The 21,754-nt window shown below is 42.3% G+C and overlaps 1 protein-coding gene across 3 annotated transcripts in view; it reads left to right on the forward strand.

Annotated features, from left to right (window-relative positions):
* The window catches only part of LOC310816306 (ecto-NOX disulfide-thiol exchanger 2-like), a 138,612-nt gene that overhangs the window by 25,858 nt on the left and 91,000 nt on the right, over positions 1 to 21,754 (forward strand). For 2 of the 3 annotated variants that reach the window (XM_083686437.1, XM_083686436.1), the window contains one exon: positions 7,087 to 7,180. In XM_083686437.1, coding sequence (XP_083542563.1) covers positions 7,144 to 7,180 — 37 coding nt within the window. In that variant the 5' untranslated portion in view covers positions 7,087 to 7,143. Of the gene's footprint in view, positions 1 to 7,086; positions 7,181 to 17,856; positions 17,939 to 21,754 lie in introns of those variants that run through there. The other variant, XM_083686438.1, reaches the window with a different exon arrangement.

The raw sequence follows: 21,754 nt of genomic DNA on the forward strand, positions 1-21,754 counted from the left end.
TCGACTTGGTCCGTCCCTTTCTTCACCACTTTTCTATGCTGCTTCGAGAATAAACCCTCCCTCTGGATTGCATCAAAATCTATATTTTATAGAGTATGTGAAGGTTTAACACTGCTCTAAACCACTGAATTCAGTGCAGACAGACTGAGGTATTCATTATGTACCCTTCAAATCTAGGGTGGTTAGAAAATATTGTCAAAATCACATTTTCTTCCTCAAACCACTTCAGTGTGTTGTGTTCTATTTTGATGGGAGCCATTTGTTATGTCTGGGCGTCTGTCTGCCCTGCAGCATGGTTCCATTGCCAGATTTCAAACACGTCTGTTGTTTCCCCGTGCGTGTGGAAGCTTGACAGAGACTGTCACATCCCAAATGTGTCAACAGAGACTCATTAACTAACACAAAGCCAATGCATTCATGTTTTTCAAAGCAATTTCAATTGTTCTCGCTCTCCCATTTCTTTAGAAAGTTGAATCTGCAAACTTGTCAGTTCTAACTATAATGGAGATGATGAACCCATAGTTATAGGCTACATACTGAAGGAGATTTTTGTAATTTGTGTGAAAATAGACTAAAACTATCTGCCTTTGTTTGCAGTCATTTTGGATATGCCTGCTTCGGCCTGTTGTCCTTTTAAGATACAGCCTAAGTGGAGGACACTAGGACACAAATCCTACATTCGTTTTGTCTGATGTCATCAAATCAACACCTTGGTGGCCCAGTGGGCTCAAGGGCACACACGGTGGGTCACAGTGCTAATAAATGTAGCCTAACTTGTGGATGATGTGTGGCCATTTACACACAGTAGTGCAGTGTGTCCCCTTGATGCCCTCTTTCCCCGTCCCCTGCCATCATTTGGTCCAAGTGGTCATGCTGTGGCTGATTCAGAATCCAGAGGTTCCTCCCCAGGCTTCCAAGTCTTCTCACTAATAAACACCAGCATCGGGAGGAAGACCTGAATTAAAAAGCAAGCTCTTCCATGGTATCAGATGCAGCCTACACACTTGTCACCGACTCTTCCCTGACCCACTCTATTCGGTCAACTGATGTGAACATATACACTCACTGAACACTTTATTAGGAACACCTGTACACCTTCTCATGGTGGAGGTGGTGTAATGGTGTGGGGAATGTTTTCTTGGCACACTTTGGACACATTAATACCAATCAATCATCGCTTGAATGCCACAGCCTATTTGAGTATTGTTACTGACCATGTGCATCCCTTCATGGCCACAATTTACCCATCTTCTCATGGCTACTTCCGGCATGATAATGCACCATGTCACAAAGCAAAAGTCATCTCAAACTGGTTTCATGAACATGACAATGAGTTCAGTGTTCTTCAGTGGCCTTCCCAGTCGCCGGATCTGAATCCAATAGAACACCTTTGGGATGTGGTAGAACGGGAGATTCACAGCTTGAAAGTGCACCTGAAAAATCTGCAGGAATTGCGTGATGCAATCATGTCATCATGGACCAGAATCTCAAAGGAATGTTTCCAACATCTTGTGGAATCAACGCCACAAAGAATTGAGGCTGTTTTGAGAGCAAAGGGAGGCCCTACCCAGTATTAGTATAGTGTTCCTAATAAAGTGTTCGGTGAGTCTACATTTAACATGTAAGCTAATAGCAGTAGGGGAGAAAATGAAACCTTTGGGAATGGTCAATAGATGGCATTCAGATGGTAACATCCAAAGGTCAATATCTCTATCTGTAAAATATAGAAGCATTTTCCCTGTGGAATAAGGAAGGTACTGATTTCCCTTACCGTTGCTCCTGACATAATTACACATTTTGAAGAGGCTCCTTGCCGTCTCTGCCCTGTGCCCTGTTGTCTTTGTCACATGCGCTTGTTTAATCAAAGGGAAACACACAGTGTTTGTGCTTGTAGTGTCCGGCTATATCCCGTCATTAGAAACGCACATCAGATCACAAGCAGTGTGGAAATAATGTTGGTTCCCTGGACGTGCGCTACTTGTGCTTGCGTTTTAAGGCCATTTAACGGTGTAGAACCATTGCGGACTATTGTAATGTGTTAGGCCTCTTGAAGTTGTTAGGCTGTTCTCTTCTCAACTCAATTACCTCTTGAAGTCGTGTGGTGTTTCTTCCTCCCCTGTTTCATTCTAACACGCTCTATCATTTGGTTACATAAGACCGCCACATAATGGCTATGCTGCTCACCCTGATTCTTGTTTATTCTTCTTCTGTGATTACAATGTAGAAAACCATGAGTAATGGCTGGATTGGCCTGAGTATAGTGACTATGGAAGGACTGCTGTAGAGAGCGACTGTAATATCATAAGTTAGTATCATAAAATATTGATGTCACTTAATTTTAATGCAATTGCATCTAGGCCTACTAGTGTGAGAGTGCTTTGTGCGTCTGCTGTACACCACTGAATATATTGTAGCCTACATAAAGTAGGCTTACCTGTATATATATATTTTTGTCATTGGTCACAATGGAGAGGCCTTGTAAAAACCCTCCACTAAGCAATATAATAATATGACACCTGCTCTTCCCTGGCTGCAGCAGTTGGTTGCCATGACAGTGACACATGAGGATAATAACCACAGTGAAAACAGCTATTTAGAATGCTCATTCTCTCCAGGAAATGCACCTGGGCGTTCTGTGCGGTTAACCTCGGCACGGAGCAAGTGAAGGGCAGATGTCATAGAGCCCAACCAATAACTGACACAGTAGGCTTATAGGCTACAACCCTCCATAATTTGTATTTCATTCCAGTACAAAATTCTTCCGGCACAAAATGAGTGTCTCAAGGGATGTGCAGTGGTATGAAATGTCAGATTACAGATGTTACTCAGCGTCACATTAGTATACAAAGCTCTGTTTGACTGAGCAGTGATAACACTGGATTTGATTACCTGTTGTGTGAATCTTCCATGAAAAAACGCATTACACCGGCAGCAAATAGAGGTTGAGTTTGGAACCATTTGGGAAATCATGACATTGGTGTCTATGGCAACTGAAAGAGCTGATACGTGAATACCATGACAATACCATGACAACAACATGTTAACAGCTACCAATACATGGAGCTGCATTTGTACAGGGTCAACTGGGCAGATAATACGTGGTGGATACGGTAGGTGTGTGGAACACTTCAAAATCAACACCAGACTGCCCTATAATTTGGTTTGCACTAAACAGACACATCATCATATTCAGCACTACTTCTTGAATTTGTACTGTATGATATTCAACTGAAGGCCTGCTTCCTCTAGTTGCCCCTGTGTTAGAGATGAGGTACTTCATCATACAGATAAGCAGGCGTGTTGAGGCAGGGCCACAGTAGAAATAAGGGAGGAGGGAGCTGCTTGTAACTATAGATCACCTCTGGTAAAGTTGGTATGATGAATATAACGGTTGATGGTAACACCCTGATGGTGGATCTCTGCAGGCCTCCGCTGCCTCTCTCTGCTGCTGTTTCCCTGGAGTGCAGCCAAGATGAATGGATACAGATGAGCCGATGTGTTATCTGTCTCCTTCATCACAATGTGGGCCTATTGACTCTCTCCGATAAGCCTCTGTTCGCCGAGGGGGTCCTGTGATCTCTGACAGCCACAGGTTGTTGGGTTCTGTGCTTTAATTCAGAATTCATAGATGAATAATGGGCTCAACGTGGGGGGAAGAGACATGTAAACAAAGTGTACTGCTTCAGAATGTGAATGAAAATCTTTGAGATCCGTTACAGTCGTTTTTTTTACAGGACACATTGTTGGGTATTTAGAAGGACATTCTCCACAGATCTATCATATAGGCCTGTTTTTATTTATTATTCATTTACATTCAGTGAATGTTGCATTTAAACTAGGCTATTCGATTATTCACCACCTTATTAAATAGGTGATTTATTGGCTAAAGATCATATCTGTATTTTCAAGTGACTTTGTTTCAGTGGTGTTCTGTTTATTCTCTTGTTCCTACCTTCAGTTATGCTTTCCTATCTCCAGGACCATCATTTCAAGCAGGGATGTTTCTTCCTCTCCTCCTCTGAAGAATTCTGATTTGGGGTCTATTTTCCATTTTAATAGCATCCACGCTCTCAGCAAGATTGTCTGGTATAATAATGCAATTCCCTCTGGATCCATTCCCCCCTCTCAGTGGCCCGCATTTAAGCCAGAACCTGAACATGCATTTCATACCCAGAAAAATGTTTCACAGAACTGTGATAACATTTTTTATTTTTTTCCTAGAACTAGCCTATGCATTGTCATTAATAACTGTTATTTGCTGTCTTTGTGTCGGCAACATGATATTTTAATAATGAATGCGTATGGAAAGTAGGTGTTTTAAAATAGAATGCTTGTTGTTATGTTTGATGTGTGACAGTTTTGTTTTGGTCAAAATTGCTGCCTTCATTGTAATGTTAAGGGTTGGATACTGTGGGCCTGGCCAGTGCCATAGTAGCAATGTTTAACAATGTTTGTGTGTAACAATGTTTGTGTGTGTAGTCCCCTGCGTCATATCTCTTCTGCTCGTGGGATGCAGGCGAGTGTTGCTTGTGAATCTCCTATGACTTCTTTAGCTGAAGAGTAAATTGAATTAGCCTATGTTGTGTCACTCCTGACTGAGGATTCCTGAACCAGAGTGTGGGTGGAAGTCTCACCGCCAGTACGAGTAGCCCAGCATTTACTGTACGTTTACCTTATTAGACACAGTACAGGTGGGTGCTACACGGTGGAGGACAGGGTGAGTTAGTCTAAACCCACGAATGGAAGCAGACAGCTTTTTGACCAAGCAAAAGGCTTCTGCACATGGTTGTTGTCTACAGTTCTGCATTAGTTTGGTTACAGAAAGGCTCAGAAGCATACAGTACCATGAATTAGCCTGGTTAGTGCTCATTCTCACCATGCGGTTTTGGCTCTGTTTTTTTGGCATACCTCCTCTCTGCTAACCATGTATTTACAGACAGCCCAGCCTCCGTGTCCAGTTGAAGTGCATGCTGGGGCCCATTTAGAGCACAGTGTGAAAGGCAGGCGATAATTCATCCATGACCTTAACGTTTATTATAGAAAATAAAATGTGAACAGGATTCAGAGAGGTGGCTGGTGGGAGGAGCAAGAGGTTACAGAAAAGGTGTTTTGGTGCTTTAGTCAGAGGGCCTCAGAAGGTCATCAGTGTGTGAAATTTCAGACATGTTTAGACTCTAAGCAGCACCAAGCACAACATCGCCTAGACTTTACCTCTTCTCCTGCCAGGAATGAAATCTAATTTGTAGTAGTGGGCTATAACTGCTGCCTGTTTGATGTACGGGCTCTCCTGTGTGTCTGGACTCAAGAGTACAACTAGTGAAGTGCTTTGAGGTTCAGCCAACCATCCTCAAACTTTCATTTTGTTGAGAGATAGGCTAGTTCTCATTATCTGCCCATAATAATTGGAAGCTCTGTGGCTTTGCTATTCTTAACTGAGAAAAATGCTTCTAACCCTTATGATCTTATTTTGGAGGTTCACCTCATTAAATCAGAGTCTCCACTGCATCATGTTCTACTTTATGGGGCTCTTAAAATGATAATCATTGTTTATAACAACATTTCAGCAAAGCATTGATACTTGAGCAAACACTATTATTTTGTTTTGTCTGGGACCTGGGTAATTCACATTGACATATGAACAAGAGAACTCTGGACTCTACAACAGAACACCTGTTTCTGTCCTGTTGGCCATTATTCACTGTGACATGTGAGGTAGTAGTAATGAACAGCTCTAGACCTGCATGTGTTGGAGCTCAACCTGGGAGTCCCCAGTCTGAGGGCAGAGACAGGCTGGTTACTCTTACTTATAGTGCCTTCGGAAAGTATTCAGACCCCTTCACTGTTTCCACATTTAGTTGTTATAGATTCAATTTAAAATTGATTAAATTAAAAGAATTTGCCATCAATCCACACACAATACCCCAGAAAGACAAAGCGAAAACAGGTTTTTAGAAATTTCAGTAAATTGATTAAAATTGAAATACAGAAAATGTGCATAAGTATTCAGAACCTTTGCTATGACACTCTTAAAATGAGCTAAAATGTCAAAAATGTCATCAACAAATCACTCAGTAAGTTAGTCCATCTTAATGCAAGGATAATAGTTCATGTAATTTTGGAATTAATATCTTTGTTTTTATAGGGTATCTGATTTGCATAGGAATCAATTACACATTATGCAAAGGGTCTGAATACTTACGTACATGAGGTATTTCTGTACTTCAATTTTAATAAATTTATCTAAACCTGTTTTCGCTTTGTCATTCTGGGGTATTGTGTGTGGATTGATGGCAAATTCTTTTAATTTAATCCATTTTAAACCTATAACACAACAAAATGTGGAAAAAGTGAAGGGGTCTGAATACTTTCCGAAGGCACTGTAAATATCTCTGGGCGTCTGTGGTGCCAGCGAGTGGATGGACCCTGGCATAGGACCCTGGCATAGTCCATGGGGATCTACTTGGTCAGATGTGCTATTATCAACACTAATGTTGAGTGAAGTTCATTGTTTTATTCAAAGTCAGAAGAATACGAGCATTTTTAAAATTCAACCTTGTAACAAAGATCTGTGAGAACAGGCAGTTCAAACTCAACTAATGCAGAATAAATCACTTGTTTTTGTGTCTTGCTAGAGGGAATCCGGGAGAGCTTTGAGATAGTAGATGCGTTGGACCATTGGAGATCTCTGTGACCTTTCCAGTGGCCTGTTGAGTGTGTCCATCTACTGTAATGCATTACAGTATTTTCTCTGCATCTGGTCGCATAGCGTTTCTGCATCTCCTCTGTGTTATTACCCCAGTTTGAATGTTAATGATCCGGTCTTGCCTCTCAGGGCAGCAGATGAAGTGCATTCTCCTGTAGTTGTCTTCTTTCTCTATTCAAGACAAAGCACTTTTTTTTCACTTTTTTTCACTTTTTTTTCACGATCCTTATTACCCGGTCCTCTTTGCGTCCTTGAAGGGGCAACACAATGTGCTGAGATCTAAGCGTTGCAGAGGGGCGCTCTGCTCGGCTGTGTGGTTATACAGAGAAAAGAACAGTTGTTATAACATTGTTATTGTCTTTGTTGTTCTTGTTTCTTAACAGGAGAGTCGTTTTAGAGACCAGAGGAGCTGAGAGCAGAGGCAACGCCACCACAACCACATGATGTACAAGGACTACAGACCAGGCCGAGCAGCAGGTAAGAGCTCATCATTACTACTGGGGCTGCATGGGGAAAGAGTGTGTGTGTGTGTGTGTGTGTGTGTGTGTGTGTGTGTGTGTGTGTGTGTGTGTGTGTGTGTGTGTGTGTGGGTCCTGAGGCGTTCTGTCACAACAGACAAGTGGAGTGTCCAGCACAAAGGGGATTTGCTGGCAACATTTCTGCTTCTCACCTGATAAGACTGTCCCCTAGAGGAGATGTTTCCTTCTACCCAGTAGAGCCTCTTCCCCTCCAGCCCCCTGGAGCTGCCCTCCCCTCACACACTAATGCAACACTGTCTCAGGGGTTTTCATCCTCTCTCTTTTATCATGGGTCTGTTTTCCATGTTCCGTTTGGTTTGATTGTGTGCAGGCGTCAGAACCTGCTGTGCCTCTCTTTTATTTGTTTTTGGCTGTCAAGGCTTGTGATCCGAGCAACGTTCAGCTCATCCAAGCTTACAGGCGTGACTTAGACAGCACTAAGACATGGATAGCAAAGACACACATACCTCTCCACTGTGACTCAAACCTCACATGAAAGAAGAGGCTTATTTACCTTGTCAGAGGCAGATATGCCTTTATAGTAGATAGTCTCACCTACAGGTTTACAAAGGTGGAATGGGTATTATTATTACATAGTTTACTTTTGAGCGGGTACTGTATTAAATTGTGCCCACATTTCACTTAAACTCAAACAGTTGACATGCATCAGAACAATGATAGGCTTTTATATTGCAGCGGCCTTCAAGCGTGGGCACAGGAGACAGAGAGGGAGAGAGAGAGAGAGAGAGAGAGAGCGAGCGACACAACCAGAATGGAATAGTGTGGGGAGAGAAAGCTCAGTAGAGAGAGAATGAAAGTGGTTCATTTCTTTCTGGGCTTTGGACGATGAGTGTGTCCTTTCCTATTACACACACACACACACACACACACACACACACACACACACACACACACACACACACACACCCACACACACACACACACACGTGTGGTGTGCAGGTTGGTCAGGTGATAATGAATACACTGTCTGCTGTCTAGCCTCTCTCCATCTCTCTGGCCCAGCCCCCATCCCCTGTCTCTCTCCATCTCTCTGGCCCAGCCACCATCCCCTGTCTCTCTCCTCTTGCTGTACATCTTCTTTATCCGGGCTCTGAGCCTACAGGAGCATCCAGCCTCCTCCCTCTCCTCAGCAGCCTAAAGGCCTGATGTATCTTAAAGTAATGGCCTCTTGTCTTCATTTCTGACTTTACCAAGACAGTGCCTCTCCCTCTGTGGTGAATAATTGGACCCTGACTGGGAGCCACGTCCTCCCTTTGGCCTCAGACAATACAGCCATACTTAAAGGAGGGAAAGAGAAGGTGTGAAGTTCAGGGCTACCACACCCTCTTAAAAAGTGAGCGTGTGAGGTGGGGGGGCAGGGCAGAGGGTGGCCGGCTGGTTCTGTAATGGCTGAATAGTTTCCGCTCAAGTTCTGACTGGCATTGGAATGCTCTGAAATGAGACAAATGGTGATAATTATTCTGGAGTGTGTGATGCATACTGAGATCGGAATGAGCAGGCTCAGCTGAATGCAGAGAGGGGATGTGGGTTTCAAGAGCTCTAATTAGAATGGTTAGTGTTGGTTCCATCTTGTCGTAGCCTCAGGACCTGTAACCTGAGTGCCTCTGGGGTGTCTAGTACCTACGATGGCGATGCACTCCTTTATGAGAGTCAGAACCTCACCCTGAGTGTGTGAAACACTGGGCCTGTTAGACCTCTGTTCATGTTGAATAGGGGCCAGCCAGTGTTTCTGACACTCATCTGGGCAGATGGCTCATTTGGTGCCGGGGATCATGACTAGGTGCACATCTCAGCTGCCAGAATGCATTAGATTACCCACTTGCTCTGATGGGCCACTTGTGTTTGTAATGGAGGACTCACAGCATTTCAATCTGCATTTAATGTGTGGAGCATACAAACACTTACACTCTCCTCTGTACAGTATTTTGTGTGATGGCGTGTCTGAATGGTGGATTTGAGCACAGTGACCTGCAGGCTCTGACTGTTGGTGGCGAGCCCCTGCTGTTCACAGGGTTTCAGCAATAGTGTGGGGTTAAGAGCCATTCTGAACTCCATATGAAACCTGCCTCCATCAATATTCATGCTGGGGGGAAACTCCCCAAGAGACCAGCTTGACTCTGTTTGGATGTAATCCAGTTTACAGAATGTTTCGTTTGCCAACACTCCCAGCGCCCTCCCTACCTCCTCTCACCCTGAGAAAAACATGATTTCAGCAGAAGGTTCTGGAACACAGAACACCACAGACACGGGTGCTGTTTTATGGTCCCCCTTCTCCTCCAAAGCACATTACTGCCCCCGTAGCCCAATAGGAATAACCCAGTCTGCCCACTGGGCCAATGGAGAGCTCAGTTAATGAGGTGTGGCCCTGATGGGCTGGGGAGTCACCTCAACCTTCCCTGTCCAGATGATAATCTACTAACCATCAGCCAGTGAGAGGGAGGGGTGAGAAGGGTAAGAGAAGGAGTGAGAGAATTTAGAATTTTTTATTAGGATCCCCATTTAGTTAATGTTCCTGGGGTCCAAAACCTAACAATAAAGACATAACAAACCATTACATTTAACAGGTAGACATTAGGCAATTAAAACGTGACAAGTAATACATTTACCTGACAAGTAATACATTTAACATTCAGATAAGTCCAATCCGTCCAATCATATGGTCGATCGCATGTCATATGGTCGATCGCAAAGTATGTTCTTTTATTATTTTTTTGATGGTGGATTTAGTTTTTGCCTGAGAAATGTGATTTGGTATAGAATTACATTCAGTGATGGCTCTGTGTTATAAAGGCCAAGACCAAGGCCATGACTGCCTCAATTAGCTTCAAGACACACTCCTCCACACCTGTCTGCACTCTCTCAAACACCTCTCCCTTGTCCTTTCCTCTCCCGATTTCCCTTCCTTCCTTCCTATTTTCTTTCCACAGAGGACCACGCATATAGGATGACTATTCGGACTAGTGAAAGCAGATCTTTTACCCTTAGGTAGTGGAATGACCTTTGACTCTTTCCATATTTCTGGACACACCCCATATGTCAAGCACTAAACATATGACACATCAAGATTATCTGTACCTGGTGACTTGTCATCAAAAAGAGACAACAGCATCTTTTCAACCTTTTCTTTTTCTACTGAAATTCAAACATGCGCTGCCTCTCCTTCATGATACAATTTATTTATATATGATACAATTATTTTATACGGGTGTATGCCAGTGAACCATGGCATTTCTCAATGTGTTTACCTTGCCTGTAAAGTAGTTATTGAAGTTATTAGCAATGTCACTGTTTCAATAAAAGAGGCAGACATGTTTGAATTCCTACCCATTATGTCAACTGGAGTTCTGCAGTTTTTTCCATCATTCTTACATTCATGAATTTTGTGCTGATATATATATATATATAACTCCACCTCCATGTCTGTTCCTATCCATTCTAAACTAAATCTATCCTTGTTTTGCGATTTCTGCCTCCTCAAATGAGTCTCTGATATTGCTTATACAGTAATGTTATTTGCTTGCTCTGGACAACATATTTCATGAATGTTATTCCTTAAACTGCATATATTCAAATGAGCAATTAACAGACCTTTCTTTGACAGAGGGGGCAGAGGAGGCAGGGATAATGAGGAAGAAATAGAGAGAGAGAAAAAGAGTAATAGAATGGAGGGGTAGTGAGAGAGGGGCAGAGAACCAAATATATAGGCCCAAAAGGGAAAGGCTTCCTCATCCTGAGCTCCCAATCATCTGTAGACCCTTAGCAGTCTTTCCATCCACAGAGGGCAATGGAGTTAATGAAACACTATGAACCTTCAGATCTGACATTTTCCCCTCCTGTCTGAGCTATAATAATTTTTTGATCTCAAAATGGATGGCACCAAATTTCACTGCAGTCCTTTAAACTCTCGTAGGCATTCCGACGAGCAGAACCTTTAAATACCATCCTCTCTCCCACTCTAAAAGCCTGGCAGAGCAGTGATCTGACACCTGTGCTTGATTGGAAAAGACATATTAATATAGCATCCCACACTATATTTACTCTACTAGATAAACCCCTATAAGTGTTTGGGGCATCATCAACTCTCCTACAGCTAAATGGAGCACAAACAACAGAACACACAGCCTCAGATTTAGATGGTAGTGAGAGAGGATGTAAAGGCCCTGTGGAGAGACAGGAAACCTTCTATCTCACAGTGAGATGGTACAACACTTCCAGAGGGACAATATTAAAGCTGCACAATATCTATGGGAGACATCTTTAATCCATGTTCTCTCAGGGACTGCCTTTTCAGAATTTGACAAAAGAGGAAAAAATGAAGACTTGCTCCCAAGAACCCTGTTAAAAATACATCAAAACCAATTCAGACGTCAAAGAGGTGTAGTTCCTCTTAATCATACACTGAATAAATGTTAGGAGTTGGTCCCTTTTAACTAAACAAGTTTTAATTTATTTTGAAGATGTCCCTTAGATCAAAGGTTATCAACTCTGCCCGATAGTCCTTCTCAAAGATGGAGCTGGAATGTTACTGGCTGAATTCCAATTGCACTTTGACAAATCTTTTTTTTTTTAAACCCAGTGATTGACGATTTGGCTCTTGAGGACTTTGCTACAATGGCAAAGTTTTTTCCTAATTGTTGAGGAAAGTGGAAATGTTCCAGCAAAATTACTTTGATTTATTACACCCCACTTTCAAGCCACCCAGTTAATTTGGCTAAAGATGTTTGTTCTGTTGCTAATGTACAAAGCTAACCATAAAAAACCTAGCATAGAGTCAAATTTGTATTTGATTTAGCTAAATGCAGTCTGGAACCAAGCAAGCTAGAGAAAGAACATCATTGTTTGAGAAAAGAGAAATGCAAACATCCTCCCCTAGGGAGACATAAATTGAATAAGAGCACAGACTCACTTTTATTCATTTTCTATTCGGTGACAGAGGTAATTGAATTCCGTCTGGAAAGCATTTAGTTTATTTATGACCAGCCTCCTCTGCTGAAAACATGGACACTGAGAGAGCTCCTCTCTGAGTGTATTTCATCAGGGCCATTGGAAACCAATGCGGCCACATGGAAGCTTTATGTTTAGCGATGGACTCACCTGCATACTGTGACCTGCTGTTAAAACCAGTTTAAGCAGCGCACCTCGTAATTGAGGGCTTCTGTTTGAGACTCCCTGAGGTGCTGGGCCATCAGAGCCAGCTAGTTAATGCCTGCTTTTAAATACTACTGCAGGTCAAAAGACGGCTTAACATTTAGTTGTCGAGTTTAAAAATGATCAGCTGCTGAACTTGATAACCACCAGATGTGTGCTGTTGTACACACATCTACAATATGTGTCAGTTGCTTCAAACTTGTTTAAAAATCAATGCTGTGAACATTTCAGAGATCTTGGTAGACACAGCCTTGGTTTGTCTCATTTGTTTCCACCAACATTTTCTGATAATAACATTTTAGGCAATAAGACCTCAAAACAAACAACAACTGAAGATGGCTCCATTACCAGAGAAGAAACCCAGCGTCTGGTGGGGCCAATGGGTCGCAGATTTCAGGCAGTTATTGCGTGCAAAGTATTGTTGACCAAATACTAAATATGAGTGCTAAATTTGGAGATCGTACTGTATGAATCTGTCCCATTACTTTTGGTGCCCTGAAACTATGTACTAGCTATAACAAGTGTTGTCATTTCTAAATGGTGAAACCAATATGTATGCAAATACCCTCAAATAAAAGCTGAGAATCCCAACTTTAACCTCATGTTGTCCACATTTGAGTGTAGAGCCAAAAGAAGAAAAAAATGCTTCTGTCCCGTTTCTTTTGCAGGGCACTGTATTTGTGTGATTTGCTGGCTTTGCTTTCCACAATGTACTCAACAATGAAGTCTACATTTTTTGGAGAGGATTTTGATGCAGTGGTTTGTAACTACTGCTGTAGAACACTCTGTGAAAAGAGTTCTACATGGAACTCACAAGGGTTTTTCAAGGGTTCTTCCACAGACAGTCAAAGAACCCTTCAGACACCCAATTGTATATGCTCTGATGAATTTTACATATTGTTTTGGTCCTCATGGGTCCTTTTACTCGAAACTCCCCTTTCTGACTATTACCTCCACACTCCAGTGTCGGTTAGGGTTTGTTGTGATGCTCGGCACAATTTTGAGAAAAGGAAAAAAGACTGGCTATAGCTTTTTTATTTTTTTATTATTTTTTTTTATTAAAATGTTATTAAAATTAGCTCTATCCTTCATGTAGAATGTGATCCTATATCCTCATCCTCATTCTTTTTGAGGAAGAGTGATTTTCTTCCTGCTGTTTTCCGCAGAGGTTTACAGAGTGACATGGAGGGGGTGAAGTCTATATCTCTTCCAGTCAGGGATAACCAGCCCAGCTGCCATGCCACATTCCTCAGGCTCCTCACACACTCAACACACGTTTATGAGAACGTCAAACCACCGGTGTCATCCCAGAAAAGGCTACATGTTGGAGTCTGACTCCATTTCTTCCATTTCCATTATTCTGGTTCTGACAAGTTCTTATTGGATCAGTCTGTTACTCAGTAGATCACGATCAGTCTCATAACAAATGTTTTTATCTCCCAAAATGTTCTGGTTTCTTTTTTAACTGGAAACTGAGATTGAAACAGACTGAACATTGTTTTACTCCTTTTTTTTTGCCTGCTTATTATTACTGAGAATTTAGACTCTTTGAGTAATGTGAGTGATCTGTTGATACAATTGTTATCTCTCCAGAAATTAGGCACACAGGCCTGAGATTAAATCATCACAGCAGACTGCTCACAGTGTTGCCTGCAGTATGTGTGTGCATTATTTAACAGGCCTTGGGTTCACTGCTGGGAGAAGCTCCCAGTTAATGTAGCTGTGAAGCCCAATGGACAGCCACTGGCAATGGCACATCACGTACCCTATATACAGTGCTGCTTGAAAGTTTGTGAACCCTACAGGGATGGTCATTATTTTTGTATAAAATATTAAAATGAACTTATAAAAGCTTTATCTAAACCCCAATTCGTAATAAAGACATTCCAAAAGGACAGAAACAAAAAAATATAGATATTTAACTAAAGTGGTTTATTTAACAGAAACTCAGATTTCATGTGTACAAAAATATGTGAACTTCTTCAGTCAATAGCTTGTGGCACCTCCATTAGCAGCGATAACTTGGAGTAAACGTCTCGTATAGCCATTAATCAGTCTTTGACATCTGTTTTGAGGGATTTTTGCCCACTCCTTATAGAACTCAGCGAATTGGGTGAGGTTTGAGGGGTATCTGGCATGAACTGCGCGCTTCAGGTCCTGCCACAGCATCTCGATTGGATTTCAGTCAGAACTTTGTCTTGGCTAATCCAAAACACAAATATTCTTTCTCCTGAGCCATTCTTTGGTAGATTTGCTTGAATGCTTTGGGTCGTTGTCTTGTTGGAAGACCCATTTTCAGTCCAGCTTTAGCTCCTTGACTGATGGCTTGATGTTCTGTTCAAGAATCTCCTGGCATACCTCAGAATTAATGGTTCCCTTAATGATGTAGAGTCGTCCAGGTCCAGAGGAGGAAAAGCAGTCCCAGATCTTGACATTCACACCACCATGCTTGACTGTTTGGGATATGGTTCTTTTGGTGGTAGGCAGTGTTGGGTTTTCACCAAACATAGTGGTTTTGATTGTGACCAAAAAGGTCAATTTTGGACTCATCTGTCCAGGGAACAGACTTCCAGAAACCTTCAGTCTTGTCCAGGTGGTCTCTGGCAAAGTTAAGACGGGCAGTTTGGTTATACTTTGACAGCAGAAGCTTCTTCCGAGTAACCTTCCCATGAATGCCATTTCGATTCAGTGTTCTTACTGTTGAAGCATGCATAGTTACCTGAGATGCAGCAAGGGAGGTCTGCAAATCTCTAGATCTTATATTTGGGTTGGCTTTTACCTGATTTATTATTTTGTTGTGGCTCTTGGGGATATTTTGGAAGGGTGTCCACTTCTAGGCTGAGTTGCTGTCATGTTAAATGCTCTCCATTTGTAAATTATTTGCCTCACAGTGGACTGTTGGAGCTCAAATCCTGTTGAGATTATTTTATAGCCTTCCCCAGACTGATGTGCTCTCACTACCCTCTTCCTGATGTCCTCTGAGATCTCCTTTCCTCTCGGCATGGTGTGTTTTGCTTTCACCTGTATGTTTAACACAAAACTGACCAGGTTTCTTATCTCTATTTATCAGAGTCCTGCATAAAGTCTTTCCTAAAGATCTCTCATTTTGATTGCTTCATTTGGTACCCAATTATTTACCCACCTGATTCTACTTACCTACTTGATTTAACCAATGCAACTTGGGGTTCACTTATTTTTGCACCTGCACTAATTTCTTTACACACGCATGATTTCCTCTAAACCAACATATGGAATTGATAAATATAAACCTGTTATGTCAGATAAAAACAGGTTCTGAGTAAATTATGATTTTATGGTAAAAACTAAAAAAATCTATAATTGCACAAGGGGTTCACATACTTTCAAGCAGCACTGGCACCCCAAGGAACTGCTCTTTTCATATGACTGCATTTTCTCAAGGCAGAAAATAAAGTTGATTGTACTGCACCATAGAGCATATAAACCTAAGCCTTTTCTCAACTGTTAGGAACACGCATCCTTTCATCCTTCCTCCACTCCCTTCAACCTCAAAGAGCATTGGAGAAGAATATCTCGATCTTCTCGTCCAATGCATTTTCTGTAGGACGTGGGTGGAAGACAAAGAAGTTGACGTGAGGGGTCATGTTCCTAATTCTCAGTTACTTATGAAAGCCCCGATTTGGACCAGAATGGCCATGCCTCCTTTTGCCCTCATTGAGATAACATGTGAAAGGACTTCCTGGTCACCAACAAGCCCGACTGGCCGTTAGAGGTCACTGATGATACTGGCTTTTTATATCCTCTAATGTCCAATTAATGCTAATGTTACGACTTGTACATCCATTCTGTCCTCAAGTTAGCAGGCACCTTAAACCTGCTCCATTAAGGCTGTAAAGCACCGGTTTCTTACTACCTATCAAAGTTATAGTGTTAAACTTAATTTTTTGGGGGGAAAATATGCTCACTGTCTGCATAAAACACTTTTTAGTTAGTATAGTGTTCCTAATAAAGTGCTTGGTGAGTGTATATGTTTAATAATGACTAATAAATAAAAGATTCAAGCTATTATACTCAAACACACACACAAAAAGTAGGTAAGTAGATAGTTTGAGTAAATGAACCCGTGTTGCTGGTGACCAGACAACACCTTCATCGCAGGCACCTTTCATCAAATATCTGTTATAATTAGAAGATGGTTGAGGGGCTCGAGATCCAATAGTAGCCGTTGTTGTCTATCCCGGAAACCAGCAAGGTTGCCACTGCTGATTTATCAGTAATGGGTTTCATATTTCGTAATATACATTTGTGAAAGTAGCAGGACAACGAAGTGCAAGTAAGTGGTAGGATATTTTAAATTGTGTCACGAATGTTTTATTCATGCATACCTAAAATTATTCACGAGGGCAGAGTGCATGCGCGTGTGCGTAGCAGTCACGCTTTGAGAATTTTTAAAACATTGATAGGCTAACATGTTATGCCCCGTGGAGAGATCGTACGACCCTATATTACACACGTTAAGCTAAAACCAATAAGGACAAGGTGCAAATATGAGTAAACGACGTATGTTCAGGGCCTTCCTATTGTTTTCTAGTGTTGAAAAAACGGCCCAGTCCTTATTTTCCACAGACCGCGGACGGAAATGGATGCTGAGTGAACCCTCTGGCTCCTCCTCTCTCTGTATCAGACTGACCGACAAGTGGCAACTTCAGATGAGAGGCTTTCCAGAGTCCAGCCTAAGCCAATCCATTTAGCGTTGTTTTTGGAGGCGGGTGGAGCAATGAGGGGATCTTGAGACAGTTAACCCTTCGGGAGTGGATACAAAGATTTTTAAGATTTATAAAAAATGATTGGGGCCCAAAATTGAGGGGGCACACACTGAGGCCCCCCGACCTACTGTATAATCAGTATGTCTCTCTCTCTCTCTCTCTCACACTCTCTCTCTCTCTCTCTCTCTCTCTCTCTCTCTCTCTCTCTCTCTCACACACACACACACACACACACACACACACACACACACACACACACACACACAATGAAGACATATGAAACCCTTGACTTTTAAGGGTGATTACAGTTGGAACCCAATATATCTTTTAGGTATTTCACCACTTTTTAGTAGCAGCCACTTTTTAGTAGTAGCCTACCGTCTTTGACGAGATCATTGGAACGCAGAATTACCGTTCGCCAGCTCGCCAGTTGCGAGGACTGACCGATAATAGCCGACTGTACCGGGACTAACAAATTCAATCAAAAATCGAACAAAAGCGGGGGCCGGTTTCAGATGATCTCTATGTGCGTCGCGTCTGGCATGCTGTATTTTGTTCACTTGTGAGCATAGATGTACAGTATGTGGTTAATGTGTGTAGAAGCTTGCCGTAGCTAAAACGACCCTCCTTCTCTCGCTTTGCCCACTGCAGCTCAGTCTGCCGAGCAGAGCGGACTGGAGAAGGCACCCTCTCTCAATCCGTAGGATTTACTTTGACATATTCGTGTTACAGTAGGCAACGGAAACACACCAATCTCTGCTACATTCACCCTTCGTGGACAATGTTCCTTTTGCAGTATACAGGTATGTTAATTGTTCTAATTTCGTTTAGGATATTGGTCGTCTCAGACTACTCTCCGTGATGTAGCCTATTTGAATATACTGGTTGTATGTTAAACTGTCGGATAAAATAGCGCACATTCAGATACATTTGTCTTATCATAATAGTCATAATGATCTCACGGCAAGCATGTGGCGGAGTCTGACGGATAGGGTATATGAAATGGAAAGAGCGGCCAAGCCGAGGTGCCCGCCAGGTTTCTACCAGCTGTTCGAGAGGCAACACGCAATATGTTTTCTTCAATTCACTAGTAGTAGCCTAGGTGTTAGTGTAGGTTGAAAAGCGAGACGTGTTGTAATACGTGTTCTGTTATTGCATGTTACATTTATGCATTTTTGGTGCACTTATGGCTTTTTAACACAGCCAATTTTCAACTTTTCAACTGCAGGCTACTGGGTTTATTCGCGGATTGAACACTGATATTGAAATGTCATTTTCCACATGAAATCCAATTTGGTAACAATTTTATCTGACCTGCCACAGCAAATTGAAAATCTCCCAGTTCCCAGATATGGGTTTTATGGATTTCATTGAGAAAATTGGGTCTCGTCATTTATAAGCGGTGTGCTTGCGCTTTACAATACAGTATGGGTGGTGCTCTGACTTTCAGAATTCCTTCTCATTTATTTTCTAATTTACCCGTGATGCATAAATAGCCCGTGTATAATGGAAAGCATTTTTTTCAGTCTAATTAGGGGAACGGTACACTGAGCCCTCAAATTAACCTGCTTACTCTGCTTTACTCCTACTCTCTAGAGCAGTCCTCTGGACTTCTTGGCTTACACTGTTTATAGTCATGGGAAATTTACTTCAAATCTCTCATCACAGCCGTTCAATGGTGGATAAGTGCTCTTAATTGCAGAGTTACCCCTTGGCCCCCAATCAGATGTGAGCGGTACAGGCAAAAATGAAAAGAAATGAAAACATTTAGCAGATGGAGGCATAGAGTAAGTGGTGTTGTGTTTCAGTTGGTGTGCAGTCCCTTTGTTGAACAAGGGGGACTGATTGAACAGTGTGATTAGTACAAGGTCTGCCTTTATCCAATGGCCTCATGTGAAGTTTCTAATATGTCATTGCTCTTATTTGACCCACACCATCATTCAGCTATTGTGACAGAATGGCTCCTGGCTCCTATTGGTTTTCTATACCCCCTTTTGTCCATGGCCAGAGGCACAAACACCTCTGCATCCGTCTGAATGAATCAAGGTTGAGTGCCCGCATTGAGGCAGAGACGACCATGATAGAGAGAAGGTCCATCATGCACTGTGACAGCCATTTACCTTCATACTACACAGCTCCTGCATGATCAATGGAGAGGGCATCTTTAGGCATCTTTGAGAGAGAGAGAGAGAGAGAGAGAAAGAGAAGGGATCTTTGTGATTTGAGTTCACCGTGGCCCCAGGATAATGGTGCTGCATAAATGAGGGGAATACTGAATAGAGAGGAACATCCTCGATTATGAGGAGAAATAATGGGGACAATTGGGTTGTTTTGATAACGATTCAGCAATACATTGCTTGTAGCAATGGTTGCGGGGAAAAGAGAAGCAGCATAACAAATATGAGTCAGAGATAAAGAAAGCTCTTTGTGTGTGGATGGATACCTCTGGCGAAGTAGGGGGACAGAGAGTTCAGGGGTGTTCACAACTGAAGGGGTTTTTACTAACCTGGTTATGGACCATTCCTAGAGAGCCCAAACAGAGATGGCATCTCTCAGGGTTGTTTAAATCACTAATACTACCTGAGTTTTTATGGATACACCCCCTTCCCGTGCCATATTGCAGCCCCAGTATGTGGCCATGTGCCAGCTGTGCTACCAAGGGGCAGAGGCCCCGCCCCTCTGCAAGTAGTTCACTATGAACTCCATGATGTTTCATCAACTCCATTACGTCCTTTACGTCTTTACCAAATGCATCTCAGAGAGAGAGGTTGGTATCCACTGTCCAAGAAACAGCTTTACAAAAACAGTCATATTGCATCGTCATTGCATAAAGCCAATAATCGTTGTTTGTTTGATACGAGTTTGTCTGGGAATGTATCCTCTTTTTATTTATTTTTTTCCATTAATTCTTTGGCAGGCTTGGCATTAGACACAGGAACTGAAAGCCTAACGAGAGGATATGTTTATTGGCATCACCAGTGTGATGTGAGATGCCCTCAAGGTCAAGGCTTTCAAGTGTTTTAGACGCTTAGTGTAGTCTCTTCCAAATGGATCTCCCTGCTCTTAAAAGGCTCTGAGAAAACCAGTGCAATCTTAGAGTACTTCCTGGTCAAGATTATAATTGCAAGGTTATATGCATATGTACATTGTATTGCCATTATATATTTTGACAGTATATTACCTTTGATGTACAATTCAACCTATCTTATCTGAATAGTAATAGAGTCGGGTAACGTTGTCCATGTAATAGGCTACTGCCTATTGCTGGTTTGTATTAGCCATTCAAAATTAGCCTATTCCTTCCTCGTCCTGCTCCAAAGCTCATTTGAATACTCATTTGAATGCACCCTCCTGTACTCGAAAGCAGATGTATTTGATGTTGTAGCTGATGGAATGAGGCTGCCTCTCTGCTGCTTTGCTGTAATTGAGTTTGTTGTTTTCTCACTGTTCTCCTCATGGTGGACGGGCCTGCAGATCCACACTTCTCCAGCTCTCTGTGGATTGGCTAATTGCAGCTGTGGTATCCATGGCCGAGGAGCGGTGTAACTGGTAATTGATCATGGTACACTACAATCTCTGCTCTGCCCCTCACAATGAGAGACACGCTGCTTCGTCTCCTGCTGGGTAGGCAGTCTGAGGGCTATTTTTATGCGGTGTTGCGATTCCTGTCGTAGGGGGCATTTTAACAATGCGATGAAAGACACGTTATATGTTTATCCTCTCTGCTGGTTACAGCTCCTACGGGAAATTAGATAAAATATGGAAAGGATAAAAGTAAACAGAGGGTTCTGTTTCAGCAGGTGCTGTTGCCGATTCCAAGGAATTAAGCACCATCTACTCTAACTGGACACCAATATACTTAACTCACCCCTTATGGACTCCCACATACTACACACAAACAACACTCTTATTTCACAAAGAAATTGACTTGACTTCAAAAAAACATAATCACAAAACCAAATACCACAAATCACAAACCGCTTCTAAGCACTTAGTGGTAAAACAACGTTTAATGCCCCTAGTAATTTTTTTTTAAAAAGACAATTTATTTGTCAATATCTTCCCTGTCTGAGAGGTGCCAGAGCATATAGTATTGTGGTGATATCACCCATCTATTGAGCCGATGTTGTAATCATTTGATTAAGATTCAGTCAATGCTTCGCCACTCTTGCTGAATCTCTCTGTGGCTGGTGTGTAACAGTTGTTGTTTTACTTCTTTTGTTCAGATGTATTTTTCTGGTTGAAAACCCATCTGGGTTGGCCTGATTATTCATCCGTCTGGCCCTGCCTTTTCCAGATGAGTGATTCAGGAGAGAACTGGGTTTCTGTTGGACTGGAATTGGTTCAGTTGAAGAGTGTGTAGGAGTGTGTGGTTCAAATGAATAGTGTGTAGGAGTGTGTGGTAGATCCCTGAGAGCAGCAGCAGCCGTCTAGTCTAGGGCAGTGGAGAGAGCTCGGCTGCCTGGAGGAGTCTCAGGATCAACTCTGGGGCTCTGTGGGTCTCAAGCCTCCTGACTGACGAAGGTCTTTGTACTGAAGCTCTTTGAAGATCAGGAGCCGTACAGAAAGCCTACTGTGGAGATTGGGCCGCTGGTCTCTGCAGCAAATGCAGGAGAGGA

Source organism: Argentina silus (genome assembly GCF_951799395.1).
Source record: "Argentina silus genome assembly, chromosome: 15".
Taxonomy (NCBI): Eukaryota; Metazoa; Chordata; class Actinopteri; order Argentiniformes; family Argentinidae; genus Argentina; species Argentina silus.